The sequence below is a fragment of the Oreochromis niloticus genome, linkage group LG11 (assembly GCF_001858045.2).
Source record: "Oreochromis niloticus isolate F11D_XX linkage group LG11, O_niloticus_UMD_NMBU, whole genome shotgun sequence".
NCBI lineage: Eukaryota > Metazoa > Chordata > Actinopteri > Cichliformes > Cichlidae > Oreochromis > Oreochromis niloticus.
In genome coordinates this window covers 11,354,557-11,374,973 of record NC_031976.2, presented here as the reverse complement: position 1 = coordinate 11,374,973, position 20,417 = coordinate 11,354,557, and the positions used below count along the sequence as shown (strand labels likewise).

Genomic DNA, 20,417 nt, shown 5'->3' with positions numbered 1-20,417 from the left:
CAGTATTTTTTATTTTCACACAATAACAGAATTATTTCAGAAAAAAAAAAGAATTAAAATGGTCAATATTATTAGCTCCCCAACACACTGACCTTCATAATAACCAATAGCATAAACCACTGCTGTGCAATGATGTGCTTTAACTTTATAACACCAAGTTAACACTCAGGGTTTTTTTTTTTGCAATTTACACACAGTATAAAAACTTCAGCAAAGCTTACAGATGGATATACAAAGCTATTACAGTGTTTCCAAGTCTCAAAAACTGGAGTGAGAAGTATCGTCAAGAAAGAGAGCAAAACAGTACAGAAAAAGCTTGGAAAAGGTAGGAAGCCAAAGATTTGGAAGACTCTGGTAAGAAAAATAGTGAGAGATGTGTCTAATGGCCTGAGACAACTGCCTAAACATTATTATAGTAATAATAATCATAATTATAGTAATGGACTTTGCCAAGTCAAGATTGTAGTCTCAAAGAAACAATCACTGGAACCGTGCACAGGAATGGACTGTGAAGAAGTGACATGTACGTGATAGACTGAAGTATGCTAAGTTCAACCTGGAGAAAGATTATGCATACTGGAAGTGCGTCCTTGGGTCAAATGAGACGAAATTAGAGGTCTTTGGCCTCAGAGACAATGATTATATTTGGTCAAAGAAGAGCGAGGCATACAGCACAAAGAACAGCGCCTCCACAGTGAAACACGGTGGTGGGAGTATTATGCTGTGTGGATGCTTCAGTGTATCTGGACCTTAAACTGTCATCAAGGTGGAAGAAATCATTAATAAATAATATGTGAAGGTTTTGAAAGAAAACCTCAAACAGTCAGCAGCAAAACTCAGAAGTAACTCAACATTCGAAATCGTCACTAAGTCAAAATTTTGGAACATGTAACTCAACATGTGTAACTCAAACGTTTTACGATCTTCAAGCAGCATTTTCTGTTTTCTTTCTAATTAAACTGTGAGTGCCAAAACACAGCTACTAAAAAGTTACAACATCTTAGGTCCCAAAGGGATATACAGTACTAAATGACATGTGTATTGTATAAACAAAATATCTAAAAAGTCAAGCAAATTCATCATAATATGACATTCTGTCTCATATTAAACATCATAGTTTTGAGCAATAAAAAACAAAAGTACAACATGTTTCTCTTCATATTTACTGTAGAGGTGGTTTCATTTTACATAATGTAAACTACAATTAGCCTTTTGTTTCTGGCTTCCTGCCATAATCATTATAAAATTCTCTAGTATTGGTATGGTGTTTCAAGTGTTCAGTTTTCTGCAACCATCGTCTTCTGCTTCTTGAAAAACAGCAACAGTCAGCCTATTGTGATATTGGACTTCGATTGTTATAAGTACGAGGGACCACTGGGACAGAAGAGCACCATATATGGGTGCGTTCACATACCATACCCGAGTTGACTTCAGTCTTGCCTACCACCACAAAGCAAAACTGTGTGCTTTGATCCAGTAAATAACCCCAGTGGGTTGACATTTGATAGAGGGCTTGAGTGTGAGAAGCATGGTACACAATAACATTTGGACATATTTTGTCAAGACATGGTCTAGCTCAACTGGCATAACCTACTCTAGGATTAGGCACGTCACTTATTATCAAAATAATAAATGTACTGCACTTCATAATACAAATGATTTTTATGTATACTTATTTTTCTTTGCTAAAGGCCTTACTTGTTTTCAGAGGTGCCAAACGTACAGACATTCTGTACTTAATAGAAGTCTTATTTGGGATTGATAGTGGATAAATTCACAATGATTAGTGCATTCAATTAAATTCAGCCATCAATACTGTCTGCGTGTCTTTGCCTTCAGAACAAAAAAAAGAACGACTTATTTTAGTTTTTCTGAGTAACTAATTTCCCTCAAATTGCAAATAGTTGAGTTAAAGTTCTGTCATCTGACTGACTTATCTCCACACACACACAGACTCCCTATGTGGAGTCTGTGTGTGTGTGATGACTGCACAGGTAGAGGTGATTTTGAGTCATTGACCAAAACTTTGCTGCAGTTTTGGTCAATAAAAATCATCAAACAGAGAACTCATTGAAAAACCAGCACAGCAAACATAACCCTACACGATCGGTTAGGTCATTAATTTTTTTTGTCTCTGCTCACCATCACAATGGATTTTAAAACATTCAAGGTGTGATTGAAGTGCAGACTTGCAGCTTTAATTTATGGGAGTTTTGCAAAAATGCTGCATTAACTGTTTAGAAATTACAGAATTTTTTTATTACATCGTCCCATATTTAAAAAAAAAAACTAAAACTAAAACTAAGAAGACTGAAAAGGCAAACTAGCATAACATTTAAAATAATGATTGTTTTTAATACTTGGATGGAAATCTGATTTCTATCCTTCTCAAAACGTTTCTCTTAACATCAGAAACATGCCATCTTTTACATATTTTTGGGTGAATTTTAAATCTGGCATTTTTGTTTTTGAGTGTAACCAGGGGTTTGCATCTTGTCATAAACACTCTGTATTAATAGTTTAGTTACAAAGGCAAATTTTGTAGGCTTTCACAGTGATACACCTCAAGAGTACTCTTGACCTGGTTAGAGGTTGTGACACTATATTTCTTAACCATGGAAATAATTCTGTCATCATATACTTTAGTTGTCTTCTCTGCTCTTTCAGGCCTTTTGGCATTGCTGAGTTTGTCAGTTTGCCAGAGTTCCAGTGAACGCATATTAAATCTTGAAACTGTAAAATAGATTCTAAAATACAGGTCAATTTTGAACACATTTAAAAAAAGTTGGGGACAGGGACACATTAGCTATTGTTGCAGTCTTTTAAGGAGACTGTTTGCTGTAGTTTTGCACATGAAATGTTTTCCCATTCCTAGTTGTTAGGATTACAGCTGCCCAACAATTCGCCTCCTCTGTCTTGTTTTCTAATTTTATAGTGCAGCAAATATTTATAATAGGTGGCATGACTGGACTGCAGACAGGCCAGTTTAGCACCATATGTACATACAGTACATGACCCCCCTCAAAAAAAAGAAGACAAATACTGTCCATAAACATATTCACAACACACACTTATCAAAGATTATCCACCCCTCTCCTTCCCCCTGAGCCACTGTCCTTTGACAGGCGCTTACCCTGACTTCTCTCTGACAAGTTCATCAAGGTCAAAGGTCGCCTCGGCGTTGCAAAGAGCTTGAAGGAGGGATGGGGGTTGAAAGCAAGGAACTGCGGATCTCTTTAGGGCACCAAACCGGGGAATTCATGAGTATTCCCTTTGGTTCCTTGTGGCGCAAAGGGGCAAGGGGACTAAAAAGGGCCACGTTCTTGAAGAATACTTCAGATAATTATGTTATTTGGGTATTCAAAAGGCCTGCTTAGCAGCTGTCGAGAGTAATGATGTAGTGTGTGAGCTTATGTGTGTGTAATTAATGATTCTCACAGCTCTCCTACATACCAGCTGCTGACTGAGACAGGAAGTGAATGACTGATGGGAATTATTGATACCTTTCTTCTTCAAACACATATATACATGTAGCAGTGCCATATATCCCCTGGTTGCTGAATTCTTGATAGGGTTTTCAGTTTCTTGCATTTCTCCACCTCATCACAAATGGACTCATCAGTCATTGGTGAAAGAATGTCAATACTCCACTGTGTTTTAAGTTACCGTCTCCCATATGCTCTATTTCCCCCCCTATGCTCAGTGTGTACTAAGCCTCCCTGATACCATAATTTCAAATTTGATTACTGATTCAAGCCAAAGGAGCGGCTTTAGATAATGGATTGAAGGTAAAATAAATGGATAGAATCAGCAATGGGGACATAACAATTGAACTTTTAACTGAAGCAGAACCTTGACTCAGCATTCCTGGGTTGGAGCACACCCATCGTCACGCATTTTGACATGAACTACACATCTGTGAGTTTGTATAGATTGGCAGGCACTTATTATTCTGCCTAAGGGCTCAGTCACACTAGAAAAAGGACAGAGACCTCCTTGGAACTGGGAATAATCAGTGGCTGTTTGATGATTCCACTGAATATTTTCACATTCAGTGACCAGTGCATTTTCAGTTGCATGCCATTTGCACAGATTGCATGGTGAAAATATCCTGGTTTCACTTTGAGTGACGACATTCACTCTCAACCTGTCTGCAACATGTCTCTTTGCTATAGGGGACCCAAGTCAGCTGGTTGCCAACTGGTTATTTTCTGGCTATATCGCCCTAAAGACGCAATTTTGCAGAGTGCCTATGTCAGGTAATCACTGTCCAACACTAACTACTTCTTTATTTGTGGAGGATTTTCTGTTTCAAATCTATGAGTTTCTGGCTGGAATCCTGACATAAGTTAAGGTGACTTGCAACAGAAGCCCACAGGTTTACAGTATTGCATGTAATTGCCAGCTTGATCCCATTCAATCACAAATTGGTAGCAGACAATAACAGACTGATAGCAGTCTGACTCCATCTTACTGCCATTTTACTACTATCTTGACAAACCAAAGTCACTTTCAAGATAGCAACTGACTGCAAGTGGTGCAGACCTGGTCTAAATCTTCAGAGCAAATAGTTCAAAGGCAATGAGGTCACAAGTTGATTGCACATGGTTGCGATAATTTTGTTCATAATCTCTAACCACCGTTTTTACTAGTGTGACTGTAGAATAAGTACTCACTGCCTTTGTGGCAGTCCTTGAAAAAATCTGCCAAAAATCATTTGATGTTTATATTTTGTTTAGAGTTAGGCAAACTATGTGATTGTTTTGTGAAAAAAGGGTTTCTATATATAATATAACTTGAAACATGCTGCATTTACTACAAACACTGGCAAATGGTTACCCTTCACCGTGTTCACCAAATAGAACACATGCTCTTTGACCCTGGCTGCAGCTGCCTCTTTGCTAGAATGTACTCTTCATCATCATTGGTCAACTTGTGTCTGACCGATCATTTCTTCAACAACCATAGGAATTTTCTTTCGATCAAATGTTCACTGAAGTCCCCAGCATCAAAAAACCAAAGGTGGCACATCAAGAGCATAGCAAGCAGTATGCTCGTCTTTTGTTTTCTATTACATATTCAAGGACTGTCAGAACTTTAAAGTGGAACTTTGTTTTGAGGCCACTGATATCCTGACATTTGGTGTGTGCCACATTTTGCATGCACACAGTGCCCTCCTTGCCCAGTATTGCTCCCTGCAACTTTGTTCTTTACCAAAATAAAAGTCAAGATTTAAATTTTAATTTAAATCTGGTAAAGCTTTTGATTTTTTATACAAGCATAGTTGTGAAACTGAGTATACTGGAACAACCTGACTGAGACACTAATGTTGACTGATAGACTAGAGCGCACACAACATGAGGGAATATGACAACAGTGTGACAAAAAATAAAGGGAGAAACAGACAATATATATGATGGAAGGAATCAGGGCAGAAAGGACAAACCTGGGGAGCACAGCTGAACATAATCTACCCGATGAGACGTGGGAAGCAAAACTGAAGATATTGCACACAAGACGAGGGACTGTCAAAATAAAACAGGAAGTGACCCACTCATACTGAGACTCATGAAATGGAGACAGAAGACAGAGAGACCAGAAACGGGAACACAACCAGGGAGACAGAGATCACAACAGGGAACTAACAACCAAGGAACAGAACTAGAAACATTGTTAACAAACTCAGAAGTTCGGGGAAATAATAAAATACTTAAGGATGCAACACTGTAGAACTGAAACATAGAATCACTTCATAAACCCACAACAAATCACAAATTCACAGAATTAAAAACACCGGGTCATCAACTCAGGAACCATGACATATAAAGTATTTTTTTATTTAGAAGGTAATACCATTACAGGTACTCTGTATGACCGTCTTGCCAACTTGCTGAAACCTTCCATAATGCATTATTGCATAGTTTGAATCAGGAAGGCATTTATAATAGCATCATATTTAATAATATTTCAGTTAATAGCTAGCATGCTTCAATCAAAATCATCTGCTGAGTGTTTCCTGCATCATGACTTCAGCTTGAAATCATGTGGTACATTACACGGTATGTCAATCTAATCTCTTCACCCCAAATGACCCCTGGTGATACACGGGGTAATGTGAGCATCTTGGCAAGTTCAAATGACTGACTACATTTAGTGGTTGGCTTTTGACCTGATGTAACTCTAGATTTATATATCCCTCAAAGAAGTATTCAGGAAGCCGCAAATCAGTCTTAAGGCAATGTTGGGACGAGAGAAAGAAGGAGAAAAGTCTGGGACGGGAGGTAGAAAGACCGAGAAAGCGAGACAAACTGGAACTATATTGGTATTAGAAAAAACACTGAAAAATAGGGGAAACCTACACATGCCCTTAGATCTCATGCTACTCCGCATGTGTTCAATGTGTGACTTGGTGTGTGCATATTTACAGTATAACAGGTCCAGAAACATGTGGCTGCTATTATCACCACAATCCATGGTCAGTGTAGGGGACCCACCATCTTTTATAAGTGTTTGTGTATATGTGTGTGTGTGTGTGTGTGTGTTTCTGGAAGACCCAACTGTAGCTGTAAGACAGTTGTGTTTGAAATCTGGATCATATGTCAGTCTATATCACTTTAGGATTGTTTATATGTTGTTTAGCATAAATTAAAGTTTATAACCTGATAAGATCTTTCATCGATGGTGCATCACATCATACTTTCACTTGTAAATCAAATCAGTTGTCAGCTGGGAGATGGGAAAATTGGCACCCTGATAACCATTTCAGGATACAGTGTCTAGAGATGGGCAGATGTATAGAAGGAAGGAAATGGAAACAAAGGGTGATATGCTACATTGTGGTAAGTGAGCAAAATATGTGGCGCAAATCTTAGGAGAGACAGAAAGATCATTTTAGTTGGATTTTTTACAAAACACAAAATTACAAAGAGAAAAGCTCCAAGTTTGACTGGCTAAAGATCGTGTGTCATACAAGATCAGTGTTCGGTATAACGAACTTCAAAGTAGTGTGTAAGAGTCCTCAGATTACTCATGTGATGTAACATGTCAGTTTTGCAGTTAAAGTAATCAGTTATTTAGTAACTTTGTCTCATCAGCAGCCTGTTGAACGTGCTGCGTCTCCCTGTTCCTGAAACCAAGCAAATATAAATGAAATTCCTGGTGCAATCACACCGTTTCTGTCCTCCCCTGACTCCTCCAGCTGGATTTTAGCTTACAGCTTGTCTCTCAGTGGGAAATTAACAAGCTTGTTGCTGGTTATGTGGTGCTGCCACACAACCAGCAACAAAGGTAATTACGTAACAATGTAATAACTCCCATAACAGTGTAACACTTACCATCACTAATGTGTATCAATTACACTGAGGCAATAATAGCGACAAACATATTTACTAGATATGGGAAATTAAATTTTTAAAAATGCGTTAACATTGTTTCTGTTCATAAGAACAGCTATTCTCTGCTCATTATTCATTCCATCAGTTCCTGTTATACCGAAGATCAGATGTAAAGTAAACCCTGCTATGCAAACTGCTAAGCTATTGCAGGACTGACCAGAACCCCGTGAAACTATACAGTATTTTGCACCATCTGATTTTTATTCACTGATAACATTCACTGCCAAAAGGTTTAAGACAGTGGATATATCCCTGTGTTCCTAACCAGGTTCTTTGGTTTTACACAAGACCTTCTCCAGGAAATGACAAAATCATTTATTTTATTAATGTTACATTTTAATTATATTTAAATAATACCAAATTCACTTTACCACATTTAAAGTGAATTTGTTTTATATCACCTGTGAAATTTAACAGTGCTCACCTACCTCATAAGAGGGGCTGCAGTAGCCGCCTCACATCCACAGCTTGTGTTCAGTGTCGTACTTGTACTGTTGACAGCCAGTTGGTTAAATCAGACATCAAACAGCGAGGCCTGATGTTCGTCTGCCACATCTGTCACAGGGCTGCTCACTGTTTATTGTTTCATCTTTACTTTATTTACTGTTGGCATAATTATTTCCATGTTTGATCTTTGGAGGGATGTTGGGGGAAGCCATATTTCCTTATGTATCCACACAGTTGCACGCCCACACACACACTCACGGCTCCCCTGTTCACTCACAGGTGACAGAGACTTTAGCCACAAGATGGATGACTGTCTGCCTGTGACATCTTAAACCTGTTACCTCTGAGTGGATGTTTATTTGATTTCTCCTCCCTGCTGTATCATGTACAGGGGAGACTTCTCTTGAACTGCAGCAACAGGAGTGTAAATATTATGGGGAAAGCCACTGAGACATGAAATGTAGCTTTAATTACAACACTGATATATCAAGGTCAGTCTCTGCGCATGTGGAAGGAACTTGACCTTTCCTTTTTCTGCCCATGATTTCCTGTTTGATTTGGTGTACACACTCATTAAACAAATGTATATACTGGATTATATATGGTACAATATGTTTGTATAAGGGCAAGATGTATGGTGGAGGCTAAATGGGGGTGCTAGGGGCTGATTCTGAAGCAATTATGCAACTGGACAAAATATCAAAGGTACGCACAACAATGAAATGAAACTCATGGGGGGTTTTTTAGCGTGGAGCATGCATCAAGCATACAAATAGTCATAATTTTAACATTAAATGAAATGTATTACCAAAGTGCGCTACTTGTTAAAAGTCAGAGGGCCAAATAATTCATGTGTAAGGCGCGTGGTGAATTATTATTGTTAAATTAATGGAAAAGCTTGAAGCTTATGCCAAAATCTTATCCTGCCCTAATGAAGTTGCAGTAAAACAAGTGTGTACAACTCGATGAATACAGGGCCAGACGCATAGAAGTCAGTGTAGGTTAATGAAAAAACTGAACAAAGGCAGAAATGTGGATAACAATTGTTGATCACATTCATAAATTCCACTCCCATTCTTGGATGGATGGATTTAGACATGTGTCTGTTGCGTCATCTGTATGTATATATATATATATGTATATATATATTTGTTTTTTGTTTTGTTTTAAAGTAGGATATACTTCTATTTATTAGATGTCAGATAAGAAGTGCTTCACCAGAAAAATGGAGACACAGAGATGCGGGTTAGTCGGTCTCAGTTCTGGAATCATGAACAGAACACATAAAACCCTATAGTTCGCATTTAAATGGAAGTCAAGAAAAGACATCAGTTCATAAAAATGAAAAGCAGATCATCGACCACTCATATTCAGTGTTGGGAAGGTTACTTTTAAAATGTATTCCACTACAGATTACAGAATACATGCCCCAAAATGTAGTTTGTAATGTATTCTGTTAAGTTACTCAATGAGAGTAACATATTCTGAATACTTTGGATTACTTAATATATTGTCATGCTTTTTACAACTACATGAATTTACTGTTGCTGTGTGATTTATTACAATTACTGAAGGCTACTCGCTACTGAGCTAACATTGTTAGCTGGCATTAGCTGAGGTTAGTTCATAGAAGAACTGCACATGATTATTTGCAGCTAGCAGGTTGTTAATGCTATCCATCAAGTCAAACAGTCTGCAGTCTATGAACTAACCTCAGGTAACGCCAGCTAACAATGTTAGCTCGGTGGCAAGTAGCCTTCAGTAATAGTAATAAATCACACAGCAATAGTACACTGAAGATACTGAAGTGGCACATAACCCAAGTAGCTATCACAACTAAAACAAGGTAGTTGCAGTAAGCTAATATTAGTTTTTAAAAAAGAACTTACTTCCAGATGTTTCTTTAGGTTGGAGGTGGAGTCTTTTGATGCTGAGAGCAACTTGGTTGCTGGCAAACAGTTTGAATTGCACAGTCAGATTTGGCCCATCTCTTTCTTCTTTAAATGTGAAGTGGTGTCGGAATTTCCACGTAAGAAATGCATTCCTGCCCGTGCACTGCTGGCTTTGTTGTGCTGGCTCCAGGTCCATTGTGTAACTGACACCACCAACATTAACAGGACACTTACATTACAGCCTCTTATTTTGTGTTTTGTTTGGATGTCCGGCAATGTGTTTAATTACCAAAATTAGAGAGGGGATAGCCTAACATATGAAAAAGGAAAGGTAATCCATTTATTTCAACAAAGTAACTGTACTCTAATTATCACCTTTTTAAACAGAATACAGTTACTCATATTTTGTACTTTAAATACGTAAGGCCAGTACATGTATTCCATTACTCAACACTGCTCATATTGGCAACCGCATCTACTAACCAATAACAAAGTAAGATCTAATAAAACTGAGTATTGGTGATTTATTTGATATGAAGTGAGAGTGGTAAATTTTATATACTGATATTGGGAGATGTATTTCTAAACAGAAACCAACTGGCTGCTTAGCTTTGTATTACAGTCTGTCTCACCTTATTTCCATCTTCATTTGACCATACTGGTCTTGACTTGTTCTAGAAAACATGCGTAAGCAGAGTCCAAAGTAAGTGTGAAGTCCACACACTTTTACCACACAGTCTTCGGTTACAAATACCAGTTCATGTGAGGGGAAAGCCATACGCTTTTTGTCTGTACACTTTGTTTATACAGCCGGGCCCTGGACTGCCACGTTCTAGAAATAAAGACCTCTTTCTCTCACCGTGTCAGTGTGTGAATCCATCAAATAACAGAATTTGTATTATTTCAGTGTTTTACATAAGATGTTCTGCCAACATCAGCGCCCAGCATCATCAGCACTGATTTAAATTTTTCTTAGTCAGAAAATAAAATGTCAATGAATCATCACTTTTAGAAAGGAAAAGGTGTTCATTACTAGGAAATAAAAAGATGAAATAAAAATGGTAATTTATTGAAATGTCTTTGGTGGTTCCTCAAAGGTTACACATGTGGATGTGAGACCTGATCCAAAGCTTCAGTTAGCCCCAACTTTATGCTGTTGTGATAAAACCTCTATCTGTATAAAAAAATGTACAATGTGGGAGTGGCAGCTATCTATCCTCCAGTTTAGATTACTGGCCTAAAGAGTGAGTTTTGATAAACATGTCTTGAGACTGCAGAGTAAATTGGTAGTGATGGCTTTATTATATTTTCAAATTAAATAATACAGATATCATATTTACGTCATATAACTTATTGCATGCACAGTAAATCATTGTTAAGCAGCAAAGAGCAACCAGGGTCGCCTACTGGCGTGTTTCTATGTGGGGGTCTTTTGGTTTAAATGTGCAGACAAACAGAGACTCTCCAGCTTATGTACCAGGCTTTACTCTGGTCCCCAAAGGCAGTACAGTCTCTGCCCCACTTGCTACTCCCAAAAGGAAACAATATAAACTTTGAGGGGGGGAAAGTATTTAAGACCTACCTATTGTTGTCATGCCTACTTCATAATTTAATAAAACAAAAACCAAATGGATGAGCTGCAATAAAGATGGTATTTACTTGCCCCAGCTACATGTTTGTAACCCAAAACTCAGTGCTCTTGGATGTAAGACCTGGTCTAGGCCAACCTGTGCTGCATGAGGTCAGGATACGTCTCTCTATGGCCGTGCAAACTGGAAGGCGCTTAAACAGACGAGACGTTCTCAAGATGTTTCACAGAAGGGATCGGGTCTGATTGTGTTTTGGAAAGAATTCAAATAGGGCAATGTCAAAAAGTCATAACACATGAGGCATTGTACATTTAAACTTCTGCCCTTCTCAACTGGACTTAATAGGTATTCTTTGCATGCTAAAGAGGGACACGGGCTTCAAAGGCGAACCAGTCAAATGGATTACTGGAGTGTGCGCTGAATTGCCAGTAGATACAGCATGAATGTCTGGCTGTGTTAGCCCTTTGATAGACTGGCTACCTGCCCAGTCCATGCTGGGATAGACTCCAGCTCCCCTGCTAACATCCATTTTTTTGCCTGCTTTAATGGTATCTAATGTTGGCTCACTTGAAAATTAAAAAATTCAGTGATGATAAGTATGAGTCTAGGCATTAATCACCGACCCAAAAACTTTATAGTGCACTACACCAGTGACCAAAGACATTCGGCAGTCTGCCAGAAATGTGGGGTTTGTTTGTGATGCTGTTGCGTTTTTATGCTTAAGAAAATGAAAAAGGGCTCCAGAATTAGATCCATTCTGACTGCCACTGACTTGCACTAAGAGATATAAGCATATTACTTACTTTTCCAGTGACTTGACAATTTTTCTTATCACTTTTAAGCACTGCATGGCTTTGTTCCAAATTAAATAAAGGACTTAACTCAGGACGCTCACTTAGATCTATGAAAAGTGTTTTGCTCATTACTCTGAGGTCTGGTGACTAAGCTACTGCTGTTAGAACTCTTTAACTATGAAGGACTCTATTCGTTGACATCATGGAAGCTCAATCATTGGTGTCCTTAGTGTCATCTTCTATCAAAGGTTAACACTGTTGCCTCAGAGCAAAAACATTTTAAGTTTGAATCTTCTGGTTTTCAGCTGTTTCTCTGTGTGGACTTTGCATGTTCTCCTGTGTCTGCATGGATTTCTTTCCACATTACCCTAACATGCATGCTGGGGTAACTGGAGATTGTAAATTGGCATTAGGTGTGAGGCACATTAGTCTCACAAGCAAAAGATCCCTGGTTTGAATCTGGGAGAAGATACAAACCCTTTTGTTGGTTGCATTAGGAAGGGTAGCCAGTGTAAAAACAACAACAACAAAAAACATGCGAAGCTACCAGCCATGGTAACGAATTGTAAATAACAAACAGGCCCAAAGCAGGTTCTTCTTCTTCTTATTCACTAGCTGGGACCAGATCCTCAGTTACGATGGATAATGATGGATGAGGGAACGTGAATTGATGCTGCGGTTTGGGGAAGGCCTTGAAGCGGACTGGCAGTGGCTGTACTAATGAGAAGTGAATGAAAAAGAAAAAAGGGGGCGGGATGGTGGGGCATGAAAATGAGAACAACAGGTTTTAGTGAAGGGGGCATATATAGAATGAAGACCAGAATTTCAGGTAAGAAAATATTGATGAATCACTAATTTGTGTGTGAAACATTTGGACGTACAGTTGTGGGAGTACACACTGTTCATGAATAGAGCCTAATGATCCAGAAGTCTTGTGATTTGTTCAAATCTAACTTTGTAAACCTAAGCTGTGCTGCCATGTTCTTTTAGAGAAGAAGCTTTCCCCTTGCAAACCTTACAAACAAGTCACACCTGTCCAGTCTTTTTGTAATTGTACTGTCATGAACTTCAACAGTTAACATGCTAACAGAGGCCTGTACAGTCTGAGACAGTCTAGCTCTTGGGATTTTTGACCTGGGTAGCTGAACTTCATGGGTTATCATCTTATTTTCAAAAATTCTAATTAACAAAGCACTTGAATATTATTTTTAGGAGACAGGGTTGTTTTGATGAATATGTGTGTATCTCAGCAAATGTTCTTTTACATCTGCAGATATAATTTATTTTTATTTAATATATCTTTTTCATACGTTTCCGCTGGTGCCCCCCAGCTTTTACTTTGTGGGTAATAGATCTGGTCCTGTGGACATGAGACTAATGCATTTGCAAAACTAAGAAGAACTCTGTTATGTTACAGTGCTTTTGGTAAGTGTATTTCCAGGCCGCCTTGACCAAGTTGCTGACATGTAGAAAGAAAAAGGTTCCACACCATACCAGGGTTTCCTCAAAGTTACTGAATATTCAAACAAAATAGGAGATTGCTTACTTATATGGTTGGATTTGGAGACATATTTGACAGACGCACTGTTATGATTATCATGCGGGACATAATTCCAAGTGGATGAATGAGGTAAGGACACATACTGTGTGTATATACTTTATGTACCGCACCAATCCATCAATTAAAATGTACTTTAACCATCAGCAATTGAAATGTGAAGTAATGGAGTATTTAGAAAGAACAATTGATACTGCAGAGCACATGCAGCTGAGAAACTGTCAGCAAGGAGCTAGAGTTTTATGGACGCAAAGATTTTTTATTCCCAGTGGCTGTCTTGTGGTTGGAAAAAACACAGTGAGATGCTTCTCACACAATGGGTAAGCCAGCAAACATAATGCTGCTTCAATTCAACCATAAAAGAATGTGTATTAGTCATTTGGGTACATTTTAATCTATGGCTTTCACAGTCCATGTGAAAATACTGCACCATATAGTTCCTATGATTTAAAGTAGAGAAAAAATATTACTATCTATAATTTTACACCATCTCTGACGATTTATCAAATTAAACACAGGGCGTATAAATTTTAGCTCAAATGAAACGCTGTAAATTTTGAGCTGAACCAAGCTTGGCTTTCGGTGGCTGTACTGTGTAATCAGTCATCATTCAACCAAAACAGAATGGTAAAACAACATTAACCTCACAAGATTCAAAAGGTATATGTTTCATATTTGGAGCAAAGCTATAAATCACATTACATTTTTAACAATGTGACATTCTGTATGAGGTTTATTCAAGCGAACTAGACCTGCCAGACTGTGGATCTGACTCAGAGGAAATGTGAAAGTGCAGCCAAGTCTATTGTCCTGCTAGTCTTTTATCCCAATAACATGGTCCCACTGTGGTGTACGGAGCAGATAAACAGTCACATAACTGGGAAGCCACCACGACTGTTTTCTATAACTCATAACGATGAAGGGATCCCATTACAAAACAGATGGACTGAGAAATGGGGAAAGAAGGAAGTCAGAGGGGAGAGAACAATCACAGAAAAAGGGTTTAGACAAAGATTTAGAAACATGATCTGAGCAGTCGAAGGATTGTCCTGATTAGGAAAAGTCTAAATAAGCCGTAATGTCTGCTGACTTTTGCATGGGAGGGTAACTCACCGTATTATGCGGCCCACATCCGCAACTAAACCAAGAATTGACACCATATCTGATGATTAAATGTGCCCAGCAAGAATCTGATTTCTTAAAATAAAATACACAAATTAGATGGTGGTACTCCACTTTATACACACATACTGTTCCACAGCCTTGTCCTCAGTGCTCCCGCCAACCCCTGACGAGAATGATTTTACAAAACAAGACCCTCAAACTGATAGCCATGCTCCGTGCAACTGTACTTACTGACGACGATGGTCTGAGCTATGTGATACATGAAAAGTGCGCAATAAAAACATTTGGCCTGATGTTAGGTAACCACTAAAATCACTTGACCCCGATAGAACGTAAAAGTCCTGCATTTCAATGCAAACTACAAACACTGAGATAAAGCTGCTGCAAGAGTAAAGCTCAGGGGAGCATCATTCCAATACAGCAAATTCTGCAGTTTGTCTGGTAACACCAACTTCTGCTACGAAGCATTGAACCCTGAAACTAAGTTTGCACCAGTATCTTGTGTGATCATCTTTGTCAGTTCCATGAACAGGAGTAATGTACCAGAGGTTGATTCTGGGCCTTTCCTTGATTTAGGAAATTGGGTGTGCAGTACACACCATCTCACAACATTTGTTTGGCTGGAACATGTAAAGCCTCACTCATGTTGACGGATGGTTGCTAGAGGTTGCTGCCTGTCGCTAGGTGCAACTGAGCACACCAAAAACCTTCTTGTGCCTGCTTTGACAGCAAGCAGATAGTTTGTACTTTGCAACTTGTCTCCAACTTGCCATTTAATCTCCGAGCTGTAGTGAAAGTTCAAAAATGGCGATTCAAAGTGGAAAAGGAGAATGTTCACGTTTAAGGTCAAAGTTGTAGAACCAACATTTAAACCTTCAAAAGGCCCAACTTTTGCTTTTAAATAGATCGGTCTCTGTTTCTGGTTTGCTTTGCACAGTTTTACTATCCGCTTGCAAAAATGTCTGTGTCTTCTGTGAAAACTACCAGCAACCGCAGCAACCAATTGTTCAATTGTTGTACAACCAGCAGCAAACACGGGCAGAGTAACAAATACTGTTTCCTTAGTAAGATTAAATAACTGTATGGAAACCTGGAACCTTGCAAAAGGATACAAATGCTTTCCCTCTGTGATGATATAGGTTTGCTTAGTTTGTTGATATAGAGCACTGCATGACAGATGTTTCCTCATTTGGTATCTCTGACAGTGGTTCCATCAAACATGCAAGTTCTTTGGTACAACAGTAAAAGATGTTTACTGGTTTTGCAGTTTGCACTTTATACTCTATCAAACTATAAAGCCAATGTAAAATTAGGGTAATTAAAAATTACTTTGGAATGTATAGATTACATATATGAAAGTGAGCTCCAGCAGTCTGCATTCGGAAGAAGTGTTGAAACACGTGCTTTTATCTTAAGCAATCCTACATCAGTCTGCACCTCTCCACACTCCTGTCATTGACCTGCAGTCTCCATGGTGGATGCACAACTAAAGAGCCAGGGTCACTGCTCCTGACATGTAGCCTTCACTGATCTGTCTGTTGGCTAGACACATTGACAGGGATTTAGTTACTGTCAGCAGGGTACTTCAGAAGATAACCCAACGCACACACACACACACACACACACACACACACACACACACACTCAAGCATGTTATGCCGGTTTCAGCTGAAACAATGTTTCAAACCATATTCCGGGGGTTTTTAGTTCACCATTTATGAGGTTTCAAGAAGAAAATAAAAGACAGATCTGAATGTTTGAAAATGTTTTGGAAAAATTCTGTAAAGATGAGATGAAAAATACTCAAAGGATAAATTCAATTGGTTTATTATTTAGATAAGTTGAAAAAAAAAGTTAAACAAGCAAGTAAATAAAGAAACAAGGTAAAATGAAGTAATAATGAAAAAAGTTAAACAAGTAAATAAAGAAAAAAGGTAAAATGAAGTAATAATGAAAAAAGTTAAACAAGTAAATAAAGAAAAAAGGCAGAGGAGAGAAAACCCCAACAATCCCCTCTGAGCAAGCACTTGGCGACAGTGGGGAGGAAAAACTGCCTTTAAACGGGCAGAAACCTCCGGCAGAACCAGGCTCAGGAGGGGACAGTCAACTGCCGGGACTGGTTGGGGGGGTGAACAGAGGTGGAGCAAGACGAGGCTACATCAGGTGAGGAAGCAGTAGCGTCTCTCCTCCGGAACAAGCGGAACCATTTTGTCTTCTTTTTCATGCACTTTTCCACGAGCGCTTTTTTCTCCAGGATGAGATTTCTTAACTCATCAATTGTTTCTGTGTTTTGCTTTTCAAGTTTCTTACATCTTTGTTCCACCTCTTCTAATGTTCCTTGTTGTTCTTCAAGCTTGTCTTTGAGTTGTTTGGATGTTGCCTCCTGTACCAGCTTGTCCTTGTGCATGTCTGCATTTCTCTGTTGTACTTCTTTGTGCTTGTCTTCTAACTGCTCATTTCTTTTCTGGATTTCTTGGAGCGTGAGCTGCAGGTCTTCATGCATTTTGTCTTGTTGTTGTTTTTGTGCCTGCATTTCAGTGTTTTCACGCTTCAAGTTATTGAATTCCACCAAAATCCCTTTAACGAGCTCGGAGTTGTTTCTCGCTATCTGATCGATCTTTTTCTGCATCTGTGAGCAGCGTTTCTCCAGTTTGTCCTTTTCTTCTTCCACTTTAGTTGCTTTGTTCTCCAGCTGATTGCAAAACTCTTGCAGTTTTAGATTTTTAGACTCAAAGTCCTGGACAATACGTTTTCCTTCTTTCAGTCTTTCCTGCTGTTGCTCTTTCTGTTGAAGAAGGTCTTTATTTTGGCGCAGTGTTTCATCCAGGCTTTCTTTCAGCATTCGGTATTTTTCCTGCATGCTCTTCAGTTCGTGCTGCATGTCTCTTTGCTTTTTGTCCTGCTCTTCCTTCTGTTGGAGGAATTCTTTCTTTTCTTCCACAGCTTCATGGAGCTGTTTTTGGAGCAGCTGATACCTTTGGTCCATGTATTGGAGATCCCATTGTATCTTATCAGTCATCGCGTTCCTTTCTTGAAGCTGGTTGGTCATTTCTTTTAGTTCCGCACTCTTTTGCTTGTTTTCTTTAATGAGGTGCACAATTTGCTCTCGGGCCTGAGCAAACTTTATTCCCCAGCCCTCATTAATAATTTTTATGTCCGGCTGGTGCTGTTGTCTTTCTTCCAGCTCTTTATTTTGGGCTTCCATTCGTCTACACTTGTCCTCCAGCTGAAGTTTCTCCTCTTCAATTTGTTGCATTTTTTTCTGGAGATGGTAGTTTTCCTTCCTACTCTCCTCTAATGCCCTTTGGAAGGATGACGCGCCATTTGGGGAAATTGGCCGGCCACGCCAGGAAGGAGAGGCGGCGTAATCTTTTTGAACTGGTTGGTTTTTTCTTGGAAACATGTTGGAGTTTCAATACGATGACTTTGAAAAGCTTTCCAAATGTTTCTGTGGTGAACGCTTGTAGGCTGCAAACACAGATGCTGCTAAAACGAACTAAAACTTGCTGTGTCTCACCCCTATTTAAGGAAAAACTTAAAAGGACTTAAGATTCTTAAGATCTCCTTATTACATCATCACTCCCTAAGCCAATGAGATTGTCACAAGACATTTTGGAATGGGGTATTTTTTTTTAAACCTGTTTTCAAACTTAACTTTAAATTTCAGTGTTTCCTAGTTGTGGACTATTGGTTAGTCCAGCCGATTAAGAAATTAATTGTCATAAACATCCCTAATATTATATAACAGACAACAGAAAACAAGACTGTTTTTTTAAAGAAAAAAGAAAAGTATAAACACATGTACATGAAACGATGAGACACAACTATAGAGACAAAGAGCGATCTGGCTGGGACAAGTAAAACTAACTGGGGGAGCAGTTGTATGGGCTCAAAATGTGGTCATAAATATTTTGTACTTGTAAATCAGGATTTGTATGTGTAAAAAGAATTTGTGCGTGCGTAAAAAAGATTTGTATGTGTAAAAAGAATTTGTGCGTGCGTAAAAAAGATTTGTATGTGTAAAAAGAATTTGTGCGTGCGTAAAAAAGATTTGTATGTGTAAAAAAGATTTGTGTGTGGACTTAGCCAAAACCCCCCCTGCAAGTTACAAGTACGAATTTTGACCCTATTTTTCTTCCTGTCATCTGATTGGTCAATGTCATGTCAATCACAAATGTAACAATCCAATCGGAGAACAGATGGGTTTGGCTGTCGGAGGGGCACTTTTTTGAACTGCAGGTCCTTGAAGGGAGTAAATGCCCTTTTACATGCCAACCCAGCGTTTTCCTTCATCACCACGAAGGAAAACAGTCTGTGGTCGTCCGACTTTGGTGATTTTTGTGTCACAGGTCTACGTGCTTTGTACAGGGACTTCCACAGCCTTTTCAACAGCGCTGCGGACCGCGGGGGGGGGGGGGGGGGGGGGGGGGGCAGTGTTTTGGAAATGATAGTCTTCATTACAAAGCTTTCTTCGTTATGAATTAGCATACATGTTTTTATTGAACATTTGAAGAACTAGCAAAAAAACCAGAAACTGTTGTAGAGGACATAAAGTCAGAGATAGAAACGACAAGGAGCAGGTGCATCTAGTACAGGTAGAGCTGCTGCAAAAACCCACAGAGCTCAGCAGCCAGCGCAACAAATTCTGGATCCTTTGCTTTTAGTTAGCAGTTAGCATTAGCAGCACATCCTCCGTCCGATGTGAAAGGACCTTTATGCTGCGCACTGTGACTCACAGCAATGGTCCCGGGTCAGCCCTGACTTTGTGTTAAACTAATCCTAAAGTAATAATGGTATTTCTAACCACTGACATACCACAACCTTATCCTTTCAACAGCTGCTGAAAGTAAGGGGACCTAGCTGCTATCGGATATTTATATAGAGATCCTCCAGCTTCAAACTGTATTACCCTTCAAGGACCTGCAGTTCAAAAAAGTGCCCCTCCGACAGCCAAACCCATCTGTTCTCCGATTGGATTGTTACATTTGTGATTGACATGACATTGACCAATCAGATGACAGGAAGAAAAATAGGGTCAAAATTCGTACTTGTAACTTGCAGGGGGGTTTTTGGCTAAGTCCACACACAAATCTTTTTTACACATACAGATCTTTTTTACGCACGCACAAATTCTTTTTACACATACAAATCTTTTTTGCGCACGCACAAATTCTTTTTACACATACAAATCTTTTTTACACACGCACAAATTCTTTTTACACATACAAATCTTTTTTACACACACACAAATCTTTTTTACGCACGCACAAATTCTTTTTACACATACAAATCCTGATTTACAAGTACAAAACTGATTTACAAGTACAAAATATTTATGACCACATTTTGAGCCCATACAGTTTTCTTCCAACAATCGCTACCAAAATAAAACAGGAAGCAACAAGACACAGTAGCAAATAAGCTAAATGTAGTCAGACCTAGAAAATGTTAAGCTGGAACAGAACCTTAAAGCAGCAAGAAGTGATCCTGTAATTCAAAGCTGACAGAAAGTCGTCGAGGTTTTCAAAGAGCATGGTTTCTCTTCTCAGTTCGATTGGAATATTTTCATGTGACAAGGATAAAATATTATTATTCTTTTTTATTCATCCATCCAAATG

The 20,417-nt window shown here is 38.8% G+C and overlaps 1 protein-coding gene across 1 annotated transcript; it reads right to left on the bottom strand.

The window, feature by feature from the left end:
* Nucleotides 1-16,807: 16,807 nt before the first annotated feature.
* On the bottom strand, nucleotides 16,808-18,276 carry LOC112848175 (trichohyalin-like). Its single transcript, XM_025911367.1, has one exon. It carries the CDS (start codon nucleotides 18,200-18,202, stop codon nucleotides 16,889-16,891), a length of 1,314 nt encoding a protein of 437 aa, XP_025767152.1. The 5' UTR covers nucleotides 18,203-18,276; the 3' UTR covers nucleotides 16,808-16,888.
* Nucleotides 18,277-20,417: the final 2,141 nt, after the last annotated feature.

Coding starts and splice junctions, on each gene's coding strand:
- LOC112848175 (XM_025911367.1), bottom strand. CDS start 18,202: ATGTTTCCAAGAAAAAACCAACCAGTTCAAAAAGATTACGCCGCCTCT.